This window comes from Diabrotica virgifera, chromosome 7 (assembly GCF_917563875.1).
Source record: "Diabrotica virgifera virgifera chromosome 7, PGI_DIABVI_V3a".
Lineage (NCBI taxonomy): Eukaryota > Metazoa > Arthropoda > Insecta > Coleoptera > Chrysomelidae > Diabrotica > Diabrotica virgifera.
This window is the reverse complement of record NC_065449.1, coordinates 7,398,597-7,413,928: the sequence shown is the minus strand read 5'-3', so window position 1 is coordinate 7,413,928 and position 15,332 is coordinate 7,398,597. Positions and strand designations below refer to the sequence as shown.

The 15,332-nt window shown below is 34.7% G+C and overlaps 2 protein-coding genes across 5 annotated transcripts in view; one reads left to right on the top strand and one right to left on the bottom strand.

Annotated features, from left to right (window-relative positions):
- Nucleotides 1-15,332, bottom strand: part of LOC114340116 (WW domain-containing oxidoreductase) — a 73,372-nt gene that overhangs the window by 2,536 nt on the left and 55,504 nt on the right. The gene's annotated exons all lie outside the window — the stretch shown is intronic.
- LOC114339977 (A disintegrin and metalloproteinase with thrombospondin motifs 9) overlaps nt 1-15,332 on the top strand; it is a 608,198-nt gene that overhangs the window by 583,780 nt on the left and 9,086 nt on the right. For 3 of the 4 annotated variants that reach the window (XM_050655672.1, XM_050655671.1, XM_028290676.2), the window contains 7 exons: nt 1,048-1,359; nt 1,719-1,829; nt 2,432-2,654; nt 3,809-3,978; nt 6,869-7,042; nt 13,594-13,815; nt 14,023-14,348. In XM_050655672.1, coding sequence (XP_050511629.1) covers nt 1,048-1,359; nt 1,719-1,829; nt 2,432-2,654; nt 3,809-3,978; nt 6,869-7,042; nt 13,594-13,815; nt 14,023-14,348 — 1,538 coding nt within the window. The remainder of the gene's footprint in view (nt 1-1,047; nt 1,360-1,718; nt 1,830-2,431; nt 2,655-3,808; nt 3,979-6,868; nt 7,043-13,593; nt 13,816-14,022; nt 14,349-15,332) is intronic. The other variant, XM_050655673.1, reaches the window with a different exon arrangement.

Sequence of the window (15,332 nt, the reverse complement as noted above, 5' to 3'; positions counted from 1 at the left end):
AAAAAAGTAGCTTTTTTTGCCTAACTGTCAATGAAAAACCATGGCGCAGTAAAAAATTCGATACCCACCATATGATACGCCTTTTTTATCGACTTCGTTAAAAAATAGCGTCCAGTAATATCTAGTGCCCAATTGCCTAGGGCATAACTATATTTTAATATCTACCACAAGATAAATATGGGGAAATGCCCTTTACGTTGTTACATATTATTTTCGTCAAGACTTGTATACTATCTTAACGATGGCAGTAGATTACAATGTCCTTCTTCGTTTTTTATAGACATGGCTCTGTCTGTTTTTCCAATGCCCTTCTAGTAAGTTGTCGTTCCATCGTTTTCGTGGTCTTCCCACTGATCGTCTCCCTATTGGGGAACCGTTTCTCGCTGTCCTTACTACTCTATTTGTTGTCATTCGGCTTATGCGGCATTCCATTGTATTCTTCTGTTTCTTAGCCAGTTATTAATGTTATCCACCTTGCATCTCCGTCGTATATCTGTACTTCTAGCTTTGTCTCCTAGAGTCTTACCAAAATTTTTCGAAGGATTTTCATCTCCGCTGTTTCGAGCAATCTTTTTGTCCTCTCTATGTCGGGTCGTGTTTCTGCCGGGTATGTCAGATTACAATGTTAGATTATAATATTAAAAATATGCAGAAATACCTGAAATCGCGAAGGACACTCAGGTAGAAAATCAAGGAGAGGAGACTTCAGTTGAATGCATTGATGCAAAGAGTAAACATACAGTTAAAATGCATTGTGCACGAAATCAGTGGTTTTGCGACATTGCCAAATAAAATCGTCGAATAGTTGTTTATTTAGAATACATTTAATATATTTTTTAATAAACATGAATATTACAAGTGCCGTGAAAAATAGGACACTAAGTGCACAATCCCGAGAAATTATACATAATGTTTGTAACAAATAAAAAACGGAAAAACCTTTGAAACCTCATTGATCTGACAACGTCGCATAACCAAAGTTTTCGATCGGTCTGACCTTGGCGCTTTCAGATATTTTTGTTGACTTGTTTATGTTTCTGCTTTCAGTGTTCAGCCCCTTGCGGTGGCGGCTACAAAAACTTGACGTACTACTGCGTCTTGGACGGTAGGATTCACGACAATCACGACTGTGATGTAAGTATGAGACCACCGGACACAGAACGATGCAACGAACAGGCATGCGGCCGTTGGGCACCTCTCAACGACTATCATTCCTGTTCCGTGACGTGCGGAGAGGGGATCGAAAGGAGGCAGTTCGTCTGCATGAAGTTCGACTCCACCGAGCGCTTGAACGAAGAGTACTGTAGGGAGTTGGTGATTCCCACGGAGACCAGGCCGTGTTATCGGCCCAAGTGTGAGGTAAGTTTGATACATCCTAATTGTATACGAAATGTTTTATAAATGACAGTAAAAAATACTTCTTCCTCTTGCCACGTCTCTTTTCGAAGGGGTTGACGATCCAAATGGAGATTATAGCTTTAGATACAGCTGCACGAAAGTTTTCTGCGGATGAGCGGTCAACCTATCTCCACCTTCCAATAATTCCTCTCAGACCCATAAAATCGGTCTTTCTTTTTCCTTTTAGTATGATTTCCGCAGCTAATACCAATTTATTTTGTTTAATACATATATGGATACTTTGTTTAAAGCCTTGATTCCCTTTGCTACGAACCTGAACTTTATGTTTACTTTTTTTGTATAATTGCAATTTTTTTCAGATCATCTCACTCTACAAAAGGAGAAACTCAGTCACTAATACCAACGCCATCATTCCAGAACCTTTCCACATGTATAACACCTACAAATGGGTTCCCGAAAATTGGTCAACGGTAAGTAAAATAGGTTTTTTTCTTTGAGTTGAAAAAAAGTCTGAAAGTTCGTAAATCATCTTCCAATGAGAAGGTGACACAAGCTGTGGAGGCCTGGTTTGCAGAGCCAGATAAATCGCGATACATCCTCGTAAATAAATAGGCATGGTATTATGTCATTGTTTATAATTAACTTATCTCATGATCATATTATAATAACCTCAGTTAGTAAATAACAGAGATAGAATTCGTTTTTCCTAAAACAATTCTTTTGGTCTAAACAGACAAAATATATGACCGGGGAAATTAATCAGGTGTCATATTCATTACATCAGACGGAAAAAGAACTCAATGAATACATTCAACACATGCGGTCACCGGGCAGGATGGGAATTTATAGATTCCGTTCAACTCACAAAATCGACGGGTTTTGGAACACGTTCAACGCACCTGGTCCAGTAGGCAGGTAGTTATTCACCGTTCAACACACCGAGAATGACTACTAATAATGTATTTCTGCTCGGTCTTTTATACTACCAGTGACGATATAAAAAGATGTTACAACATGAAACGTAAATTCTGACTTCACGTAAACAGATCAGTAATGTATTTTTTGTGCTTAGTGTTCAGAAACTTGCGGCGAAGGTGGAAGAAGAAAACAACAGTTCAGATGCTTGAACGATGCAGGACAGGAAAATTACCATATGTGTGAACGAAGTTTGAAGCCTAACGTATTTGCGGCTTGCAACCAGTTTGCTTGTCCTCGATGGGTGACGGGAGATTGGAGTCCCAACTGTGATGCCAACTGCGAAAGGTATAGAGCTGTCAGATGTGCTGATCACTCAGGTTAGTGTATTATATTAAGTGCTGTGTTTATTTGGGTTTATATGACTGCGGACACTAAATCCATTCGCCAATTAAGTGCTTTATATCTTTAAATTTCTTCTTATTCCTCATTATAAGCGATTCTGTTTGTTCATTGGAGGACATCTCTTCTAACGTCTTCACTCCTCTTTCGATCTCTCAGCGTATTTCCTCTAATTCTTCTCAGTACTTTCATCTCTGTCGTTTTGTATTAGTCTTTGTTTTGTAGCTGTGTCAGGTATTATTGGTACATCTTACACTGGCTTTATACATTCTTGGCTTTATCTCAGTGTTAATATGTCGCTTTCGCCATATATTCTTATTAATGCATCCTGGCAGGTTCTGGTGTTTCCGGTTCTAGCGTCATTCGTTCTTCCTCTGCATAGAGCTTTTTTAGATAGTCAATCCATGTATCCTTTTCTAAGTGTTTGGTTCTATTAGTTTCTTTACCTCCGTTCAGAAACAGAAATCCATTCTGAATAAAACTTCATTTAAGAATATTAGTGCTATTTTTTCTGTAATTCTGTCTTTCAGTTCTTGGATAGTCTGTCGCCCATTTACATACATTTTGCTTGTTAAATAACCCCATACAAATAATCTAGAGGTGTCAAATCCGTGGATCCTGCTTGTCAATCCATAGCTCCGCTTTTCTTTTGAGTTTTTTTATATAGTTAGCCGATTTTTGAATTTTCTAATGTTTCAAACAATGAATTCCTTTCAAATTATTCAACATAAAGTTTATTTCTTAGGTAAGGCCGTAGCAGACTCTCAGTGTGACTCCAGCAGAAAACCAGAACATCTCACCAAGTTCCATTCTGAATGAAAATTCATCTAAGAAATTAATGCTACATCTTCTCTAATGCTGTCTTTCAGTTCTTGGATAGTCCGTGGTCTATTTACATACATACACTTTGCTTTTTAAATAACCCCGTAAAAATAGTCTAGAGGTGTCAAATCTGGGGATCTTGCCGGCCATTCGATAGCTCCTCTTATTCAAATCTGGACAACAATCATTAAAACACGCACTACTAAAGCTATTTTTAGGTCTTTTACATAATAAGCCGATTTTTGCATTATCTAATGCTTCAAAAAACGAATTCTCTTCAATTTGTTCAACATACAAGTTTATTTCTTAGGTAAGGCCGTAGCAGACTCTCAGTGTGACTCCAGCAGAAAACCGGAACATCTCACCAAGTGCAGACTTTCAGAATGCCCCTACATAACCAACTCGGTATCCAGACGATACTTCGATTCTTCGGAAAAGGGCGAGAAACGGTATAGGTGGAAGATGGGACCTTGGAAGCCAGTAAGTTTTTGTGTTAACGAGTTTATTTCACTGTATATTTTTGTAGGATTGAAACGGAATAGGTGATATATGATCAGTTTCGTAACTTATATAAAGGCAAAAACGGGATACGATTGTAAAATCTGCATTCGGCTGGATTCTGATTTGGGATTAGGTACTCGAAAGTACATATTATTTAAAAACTCCTTTAGTCAAAATGGTCCTATAGGTCTTCTATCGTAAAAATGTGTTTTTTCGAAAAAAAAAGTTTTCCTTCTGGATCCTTTGCTGTAAAACATCAGAAAAAAACTCACGAACACGCACTTTCATGCCCAAAAACACTCTTGATTTTTTTCCAGATTGTTTGGATCAAAATTGAGCCCAGGAAGAATATTTAAATTTTTTAAAAAAATTTAGGTTATGTAGGTAAATTTATGTATTGTCCGCAAAAAATAAGGTATAGTGTCATAAGGCTTCCCTATACCTATGTACAGAGTGTTCTGAGTTATGGTGACTTTTCTTAAAATGTAAAGTTTTAAAAGAAGGCTTATTTTCAAGTTATTTAAGAAATTATGAAAAAAACACTTTCATATCTAAATAGTTGGATATTGGTTGAATGATTAATTATTATTTCATGATTAATTATTACACAATTATTTACAGGGTGTTCAACATTTACAGTTTCATTATTGGATTATTCAATGTGTCATATGATGCTTATTTTAAATGGAACACCATGTATATTAATACACCATTATACTAAACGGAGTCCCCTCTTTCTAATGGTATATGGATGTCCTATACCTAGGTCTAATAGTTTTTGCGTAATTTACAATTATTTAAATTCTTAATCTGTAAATCGAGTTTAAAACAAAAGATGTATCTCATTTTATGACAGTACGGTCTGGTAGTTTTCCTTCTCGATCCTTTGCTGTAAAACATCAGAAAAAAACTCACGAACACGCACTTTCATGCCCAAAAACACTCTTGATATTTTTCCAGATTTTTTGGATCAAAATTGAGCCCAGGAAAAATATTTAAATTTTTTAAAAAAATTTAGGTTATGTAGGTAATTTTTAGCAAACATTTCTCTCCGAAGCATCCTTGAAATTCGAAAAATATCCATTTTTGGCGTTTCCATCAACTCAAGTACATACGAGCAATTTTGAAAATAAATCCCAAAATAGGTCGACTTTTATTTTTAAGTTGTTTTTTTTACATATATATCATACTAGTGACGTCATCCGTCTGGGCGTGATGACGTAATCGAAGATTTTTTAAATGACAATAGAGGTCGTGTGCTAGCTCATTTGAAAGGTAATTTAATTTTCTATTCAGTAATAATTAACAATGATTTATACAGGGTGTCCAAACATTTTTTTTAAATTAAATTAATGGACACAAAAAGAAGAATGTGTAAAATACATTTTACTGCTGTCAGAAAACAGAAATAAAATGTTTATTTGAGAAATAAACATTGTTTTGCACTTAAATTAAATATTCTATAAATACAAAGAGGCAGATGGGTGGCAGCATTTTTTTTAATTCTGTTGTTATTTTTGTTTTTAGCACATAGTCTCAAAAAAGAGGCTGTGTTCAGCATGTGAAAAAATAAAAAAGAAAAAGAATGTGTGTGTACTTTGTACGCACGTAAGAAGTTATACTTCTATTATTATGATTTTAACGAAATTAATATACTTAACGGGTTATTTGTATTTTATTTAAATATTAAACTAACTTTCTTTACCTACCACTTTTAAATATTTCCGAGATTTGAACCCGGGACCTCTTGATCTCCAGTCACACGCTCTACCACTGAGGTATATCCCTTTTGCTTTGACAGGTTACAAGATTTCTCATACATACTGACAAATTTAATACAAAAATACTTTAAATATACTTACTATTATTATAAAATATCTTATTCCCGGGGAAGACAAATCCAAAGACACAAAAATTATAATAAATAATACATTTACTAAAAACATTAATAGGTATATTCTTTTCACACCTTTTCTTGCACTGATATATTTATACATAACTTGAAAGATTCAGCAACTAAACGGCATACTGTCTGTATGCGCATGCGCGCAGTATTATGAAATTTTACTCTCAATTGCGCCTAAAGAAGTATAACTTCAAAAAAATAGGATTTGTAGTATTTTGAGCATGTTCTGGTCTGAAAATGGCAAACCTGATTCCCGCTATTAGAAATAAAAAAAATATCAAAAATCGATATTTAATTGACATGCAGCTAAGCGTATGTGCTAAAACATGGGGGGAACATCCAAAAATGATTTTTGCGAATTTTGATAATGTTCCGGTGAGAAAATCGCAGATCTAACCCCTCCATTCAAAAATACACGAAAAATCATTATTTAAAAGTTAGAAAACAAATTGCCTACATAACCTAAAATTTTTTTAGTGTTTTTAGGCATGAAAATGTAGGTTCATGAATTTTTTCAGACTTTTTAAACTTAGGATCGCGCAGGAAATATTTTTTTAAACAAATTTTTTGTTATAGGGAACCGCATTTTTTCTAATACTGTAGTATCTTCCTCAAGTTTATGATCTCCAATTTATCTATCAACTTATCTTTGGTTTGCGTATCGATCTTTTAGTTCAGTTTTCCTCATTTGTATATTTCATCATAGCAGCATACTATCTGCGTTTGTATTACTATAGTAGTTTAGGTAAGGTATACTTCATCAAGTTTTAGTTGATTTCATCCACAGGTTATTGGATACTTTATAGAAAATAGTAAGTGAACTGATCATACATCATCTATTCCCCACCAGTCCTCGATCACTCCTTATTTGTACATATCCTAAACCGCTTCGTCTACTAACCCCAACCGCTATACCACATAACCTAAAAACACTTGTTTTTTGTTTCTCTCACTTCACCAAAGTGCTCCAACAAATGCGGTAAAGGTAACAGAAGGCGACACATCGAGTGCGAAGACTCACTAAACGAGATCACCGTGGTCGATACGTTGTGCAGACATTTGAAAAAGCCGAGAGCGACCAGACCGTGCGAAAGGTACAGCTGCAAATTCGCCTGGACCGAGGGGTATTGGTCGGCTGTAAGTGTTCTTTTTCTATACCAAATTTATTGATTGATTGTTTCAATGGGGACTTGGATTTCTGTCTTTTTATTTCTTGACGATGTTTAACGATTATTATAATGAGTTTATCGCGATTAATATACATAAAAAGCAGGTAGGTTTTCGATCCGGCTCGAAGGACCATGAATAGTATCTCTGATGAGGAGCGAATTCAGTTCTGGATATACATGATGATATGAAGTTTTGGATGTAAGTAAAACCAGCAACTCTCTCCTTTCTGCTATCTACGTTTTTTTTATAAACGAATTACGAGGTCAAATAATATAATAAAACAAAGAATCGTTACAATTAATCTTCAACAATATGTGGCAAATAAATAAAATTGTAGGCTACACATGCCACAAATATCTTTAGGAAAGACTGTTACGATTTTATTCTAATCTCCATCACAAATCGAACAGGCCAGAAACACATTTACAAGAATTAACAGGCTACTCTGCTGTCGGAACTATAAACCTTGAGTTAAAAATACGACTGTTGAGGTGCTATGTGCTATCCGTATTGTACTACGGGATGTAAATGTGGACACTGAAAAAAATTGACGTGAGAAGACTGGAGGCATTCGAGATGTGGATGTACTGAAGAATACTGAAGATCTCATTGGTAGATAGAATAATCAACGTAGAGGTAATGAGACGTATGCATAAGGAAAGAGAAGTACTTCTAACAATTAAGAGAAGAAAACTGAGATATATGGGACATGTGATGAGAGGAGATAAATATCTAATACTCCAGGTCATTATGCAAGGAAAAATCCAGGGATAAAGATCCATAGGAAGGAGAAGTAACTCATGGTTGAAGAACCTTAGGGAATGGTTTGGATGTAGTAACAACGAATTATTTAGAGCAGCGGTGTCAAAAGTAAAAATCGCTCTGATGATTGCCAACTTTCGAAGCGGAGATGGCACCTAGAGAAGAATAAAAATAGTTGCGAGAGAGAGTCTGTACACAGTGAGTTCTTAACGATGGGACACACATGATTGCGAACTTAGAGGGCCCTTAGAGAGTTTAATAGATTCAGATTTTTACTGCATATCGTGTTTTCATCAGCTTTTTTAAAGGGAAGTGACTTCCCTGTTGAATTGCACTGGTTAAAAATGGGAATGATATGTTTTTTACCTACCTAACACAACGCGTAGACTTTGTAAGAACAAACATCTTCATCGTGAACGTACAAATTGTCACTAAATATTTAGAAATGACATTTTTAAGAAACGGGAACCAAATAAAATTTGAACACCATTTAAAAGAGATGATTACTGTAAAAATACATAAAAGACTGATGAATCGGTTGCACATGTGAGTTTATTTCAACAAGGTTCAAGAAATAAAGATAAGATTTAATCACAGTTTATTGTACCTTGGACGACCGGTTTCGAATACTAAACTTTGATGTTCATCGTCAGGTCTCCGGAAACGGAGTTTATTTATTATATCTACCGGTTATTTAAATGCTACAAGTTACGAATTGCAACTACTATTAAGGTCCTATCAGGTATATCACGTAGTCTTCACTTAGAGTCCTAAATTTTGACGTATTTTATGAAATATATCTCAAAATAGACGAAGAGCTAGAGCCGAATAATCATCGTCATAAGTAATATGGAGTTTTTCCTGTGAAATGTGTCCATTGTATATTGACAATTATAACCCCTTTCAGGCTGACACGTCAGTGGATACAGGAAGTAGCAATAAGGGATGAAAGGGGAAAGTTAGTGCAGTCATTAAAGGTTTTCACCTCCTATTTTGTTAAACCTCCATCGATTTGCATGAAAATTGGTGACTAGTTAGAGCATACCTCAAGAAACAAAACTGATTTGGTGCCAACTTTCACTTTTACCCTGGTGGTGGATACCACCCCTTCCCGCGGGTGAAAACTACTTTATTAAAAATAACCCCACACATCGGCAGAGGGACAAATTTTACGTAAAATTTGTTATATCATGTTATTAAAATAAATCAATACTTTTTGAGTTATTAAAGATCAAAGATTTGTCTATCTAAGAGCACATGCGTGAAGTTACGGATGATAAAAAGAACATTTTAATTAATTGTATGTTAGTAAAATATTATTTTTATATTATTTCGATATTTAATTAAATTTTTTTATATATGTCCAGAAACTGGGGGTGTCCAATAATGGGTACATTTGACATATTCGAATACATTTTTGCTAAATTTATAATATCGAAATAATATAAAAATAATATTTTAGTAACATATAATTAATTAATATGTTCTTTTTATCATCCGTAACTTCACGCATGTGCTCTTAAACAGACAAATCTTTGATCTTTAATAACTCAAATGTATTGGAGTTATAGTATTATAGTATTGGGTTGTAGAGTTGTGACTGCATAATCTTCACTGATGATGCATAAGGATGCTGAAATAGTTGCTATATGGAGATGGTAGTCCAACTCTGAATCGAATATAAACAAAACCTGCCTTGAACCCTTTTTAATCAAATGTATTGATTTATTTCATGATATAACAAATTTTGCTTAAAATTTGTCCCTCTATCGATTAGTGGGGTTATTTTTAATAAAATAGTTTTCACCCCCGAGAAGGGTGGCATCCACCCCCAGAGTAAAAGCACAAGTTGGCACCAAATCAGTTTTGTTTCTTGAGGTATGCTCTAATTAGTCAACAATTTTCATGCAAATCGATGGAGGTTTAACAAAATAGGAGGTGAAAACCTTTAAAGACTACACTAACTTTCTCCTTTCATCCCTTATTGCTACTTCCTGTATCCACTGAGGTGTCAGCCTGAAAGGGGTCATAATTATCAATATACAATAGACACATTTCACATGCCAAACTCCATATTACTTATGACTATGATTTTTCGGCTCTAGCTCTTAGACTAAAATAGGTATTATTCAATGAGGGAAATGTGCAAAATATCGATTTTACGTACTTTCGTTACAAAATAATCGTTAAACGTCGAAAGAAGCATGTAAACTGGCAGAAACGCGTCCATTTTAACAAAATTTCTAATTCGGTGTTGGATCATACATCCTATCAACGGTGAGAGTGGGTTTAATAATAGATATTTATTGATAAAAAGATGTAATGATAGCGCCAGAAAGGTGCGCTTTAGGATAGTTGTTTGGTATTGTACTAATGTTAAGTTTAAGATCGTCAGTTAGAAATTAAAATTCGGAAGAATATAATCGGTAAATTATATAGGGTGTCACAAAAATAATTTCACGATTTCTGTAGACGAAATACATGTCAATCAAGACACACTTAAACGACAATTGCAAGACAATAAAAAAATAATCTTATAAGAAAAATCAAAAATTATCACGGATCAAGAGTACAAAAGAACAACACAGAAGCTATACATCAAGCTTTTAAAGAAGCAAATGGCATGGAAGAAAATGTTAAAAAAGCAATCCATTATGGATGACCAAACAAATACAACAGAACTTATTACAGAAAATAACGAAAAATACAAAAGATGGTTAAACCTAAATACAGAAGGAACACGGAATGATTATAAAGAATTACAAAGAAAGTACAATAGAATGTCAGAGAAAATAAACATTTAATGTGGGAACATCACTGCATTAATAACAGAATGGGAGGGTCGCAGAGTCGCAGTCCACTGAAGTATGAAAATCATTAAGAAAGAAAGATGAAAATCAATCGTACAGAACAGAGAATCAGCTTTAATCAGATTCAAGTTTTAAAACATTTAAAAAAACTGACAGAAAGTAGGGATATGTAAAATACAACAACGCAGTATGCATTAGAACATTATGTTGATAACGCAGACGCAGCATTGCATTTATATATTGGTTAAATTTTCTTACAAATTGCTTAAATTTATTTAAACGATATTCCATTAGACAATCGTAATAATGGGGATAGTGATCAAATTAATGACCAATTTTTTGTGACACCCAGTATGATTTCTTTGCAGAGGGAGTACTTACAACATAACATATATAGTTACATCATCTATTTTACCACAAAAAAACTGAAACAGTATTGATACTGTTCCTATTTTAGCTTCCTATTTTAGCTTAGTAGAATCATAGTGCCTGCGTTCAAGGTTGATGAAAATTATTGTTCATTGTGCTTGTACTTTTTCACTATCACTGAATGCCACTTTGTGATTTATAACTTTTGTGTTGTGGTAGAATAGTAATTAGTTTAGTTCTTGTGGGATTTTTTTTTGTTTTTAGATGTCTATTTTAGGTATGTTCTGCTTAAGGGGGATGAATCATGTGCTTTAGTTTTGCAATACGTACATCAAACTGCACTTATTTACCTTAATAATTTCCACAGTGTATAGAAAAAACAAAGTGTCTTTTAATATTTTCAATTTCTTATAAGTTTACAACAAAAGAAATAGATCTTTAGTTTTAAAAAGATACTAAAGAAAAAGGCTTGAGCCTAAACTGTCTGAGACATGCATATAATATTTCCAGATATGTAAAAAAAAAGGAAGAAACTCTAAGGTACACTATCCTCCTTCCTTTTTTCGGCCCTTCACTTGTTTTCTCCAGTCCTGTGTTCCCATTTCTTCTATGCTCTCCTTTCTTTTCTTTCCTTGGTCTTCTGCTTGCAAAACTCTTAGGACGTTTCTTTCCTTTGGCATTCGTAAATCATGTTCCAACCATCTAACACTCTGAGCCCTGATTTTCTGCGTTGTTTTGGGTCTTCTATGCATCTCCATTAGCTCCTGGTTTTCCCTGCCAGCCTCTTTTATGCTACCAAAAACTTTTCTTAAGATTTTCCTTTACCAAATCTCTAACTTCTTCTTTCTGATTCATTGGAAGTTTCATAAGTTCGAATCTTCGCTGCCCTGGACACGTTTTTGGTCAACAGAGCGTTTAATGATCCTACTGCTTTGCTACCTTTCAACAGCCGTTTATCGATTTCCCTATCTTGGTCTCCTCTATTTGTAACTGTTACTCCAAGGTACCTACTCAAATTCAGTTACCTTCTCAAATTTATACTCTGTCCTTCGTCCATAGAGTGATTAATTTATTTTCTTCTGCATTTTCCTCTCTCATTTCCATATATGTACTTGTTTTTTTCTTGGTTTAGAGTCAGGTTATATATTTTCTAGCTTCAAATTTTTATTCAAAGTTTTCATTCATTTTTCAAAGTTTTGTGTCAGAAATACCACGTCATCTGCGAAACTAATGCAGTCTAGGTTTGCCAGACTGACCAATGTATATATTATGGTATGTTAAACAGTAAATGGTTAAGTTAGATTAGTTACCACTATAAACAGCCCGGATTAACCGATAATAGTATAAAAGGCCCGGTTTCAGGTAAAATTTATTTTAGGCATTATTATGGGAGTACCGTCTAGTCAGTGTTAATTGCAAAAGACCAACTCTGTCTACCTCGGTTGCTTATCGCTCCGGGTGGGTCTTAACAATGGGCCAGGTCAGATAAATTTAATAATATTTACGACCGCACTAATTGAACTCAAATCATTTACTGTTGAACAAACCATACCTACAGTAGTACCTTGAAAAGCATTAAATGAGGTTGTATGACGATTAAATTAGTCCTGGAACTTTTGGATCATCTGTCATAACTTATTTTTTTTTAAGGTTTCACAGCTTCCCCATCACAACCATTCTCTATTTTAAAATATTGACGACAGAAATCAAGTCCAAATGTAAAATAAATCATTTATATTACCAATTTTGCTTTTTTATTGAGGTACCACAAGAAAATAATTTAAAAACAAAATTTGTTGAGATATGATTGTAAATTGTTCCTTTATATATTTTAAACAATTATAGGTCTGGATCCCGTGTATGAAAAAAAAGTTGATTAATAGCAAGCTGAAAATTTGTTAATAGCTTAAGGGTGTCTAGTCGGATAAACTTTGATATATGGGAACACTGGAACAGGGGCAGTTTTAATTGTGGAACAGGTTAAAAAATTGGAACGGTCAGACCACGAAAACGGCACATTTATTTTGTCCGACAGAATAGACTTAAACTCTCTGAACAGAGATTAAACTCTCATGCAAAAATCAGACTGCTATTTATTACCTGTCATAATTCCTGTTATTTCACATATTCTACATGTTCCACTCATTAAAACGCCCATTTTGTGATAAATAGCAGTCTGATTTTTGCATGAGAATTTAATTTCTGTTCGGAGAGTTTAAGTCTGTTCTGTCGGACAAAATACATGTGCCGTTTTCGTGGTCTGACCGTTCCAAATTTTTAACCTGTTCCACATTTAAAACTTCCTTTGTTCCAGTGTTCCCATATATCAAAATTTGTCCGACTAGACACCCTTAAGCTATTAACAAATTTTCAGCTTGCTATTAATCAACTTTTTTTTCATACGCGGGATCCAGACCTATTATTCTGATGTTTAGAATTTGGATCTACGATTCCATAAATCAAGTTCACTGTCTGTAGTAGATTTAGTGCAATTTGATGTAAGTCCTTTGGATATCCCCAGTAAATTTCTCCAGCCTATTAAACACCGTATTGTATTTCCTATTGATAATTTTTTAGTGTTCTGCTTCCTGCGGCACCGGTGTGAAGAAGAGGAATGTCACTTGTCACCGAGTCTACAAAGGAGGTGCCATAGATCCCATACCGCTACCAGATCTGTACCAAAACAAGATTCATCACCAGAACTATTGCTCCGTGTACAACAAGCCACCGGTTACGGCCAAATGCATTTTGTCTCAATGTGGGGATCAATATATTTGGAGACCGGGACCATGGAAACAGGTAAGTGATATTATAACTGTGTGAGTGACCTTTTACAGAAAGTTAAAACATCAGAGAAGATAATTGCCAAAGTCTAAAATTACATTGGGTTCATTATTTTTATCCAGAAGTTCTATATCACTAATGACATTTTTGTATGTAGTCTATCAATTATAAAATATATTTAAGCCTTGAATGGTGTTAATTTATCCTAAATATTTGTTACAGTGTTCACACGCTTGCGGTAGAAGAGGTAGGCAAGTTCGAGCCATCCCTTGCGTGAACGTATGGACCCACCAGAGAGTACCCAGATCCTATTGCCGCGCCAACTTGAAACCGCCCAGAAAAAGAAAATGCAACCAATGGAGGTGCCTATATAAGAGTTGCAAGGAGCTAAAACACGCGACAGGAACGAAGGAAAATAAAGATTATATTATATCTGTACTGGGACGACCTGTTAACATCCACTGCTATAAAATGGATACGCCTGAACCGTTGGAATATATAAGCTTGCATCCTGATAGTATGAATTTTGCGGAACTTTATGATAAGAGGTACGTTTTTAACCAAAGCAGTAAATTTTTATAATCAATGTCTTGAAATTTGTGAGTTGATTTACAAATTGTTAAGAGATACCTTGTTCCTTTTGTTTTCTTATATTTATAACAATCTAGCATCTTTGAATATCCTATTGTTGGTGTAGACTGTAGACTTTCACATTCCTGTTAAATGTAGTTTTTTTTTATTTGGAATTGTCCGATTCAACAATTTTCTCTAAAGATGCCTATCTTCTAGTAATGTTGGTGACCACATCGACTCATCTGATTCTATTCACAGCATCTCGAAGTACTGGACCATTATTTTTGTCTTCTTACAGTTTTGTTTTAGACAGTTTGTAACATGTTTCTACATTATCCATCATCTTTTGGAGCCCCTGCGCATTATCTGCCAGCAAAACAGTATCGTCTGCATGTCTATTGGTTATAAGTTTGCTATTTACTGGAATACCATCTTCTGATTCGTAAAAAACTTCTCTAAAGATGCCTTAATTAATAATGCTGAGGACAGTATGCAACATGCTGTACTAGAACTTGCAAAATGAAAAGTGCTTCGTTTTTGCTCTGAATCCAAATTGAACTTCACTTAGGTGTTCTTCAAATTGTGTGTATAAGAGTGAGTAAGTGATAGTATGGAGTACTTTAAGTACAAGGCTCATCAAACTAATTAATCTCTGTTCTTCATATTTCCTATCGCTGGATTTTTTGATAAGTGACCAGTCTCATTTAGGTTGTTGAATAGCTTCGTAAGAGCTGTGAGTTGGTGTGCCTCAATTAGCTTTAAAATTTCACCACACGTTTCATCATGTCCTGGTGATTTTCTCTCCTTGCTGTATCTTTGAATAATTCTTGCATGGATTTTCACTACTTATATACTGATCTTCAAGTATAGTCAAACTCTGGCCTTCGGTGTCTACAATTATGCATATATTGCGTTGTTTTCTGGTGTTCTGTACCTTTTTAACAACAGCCGTCAAAAAA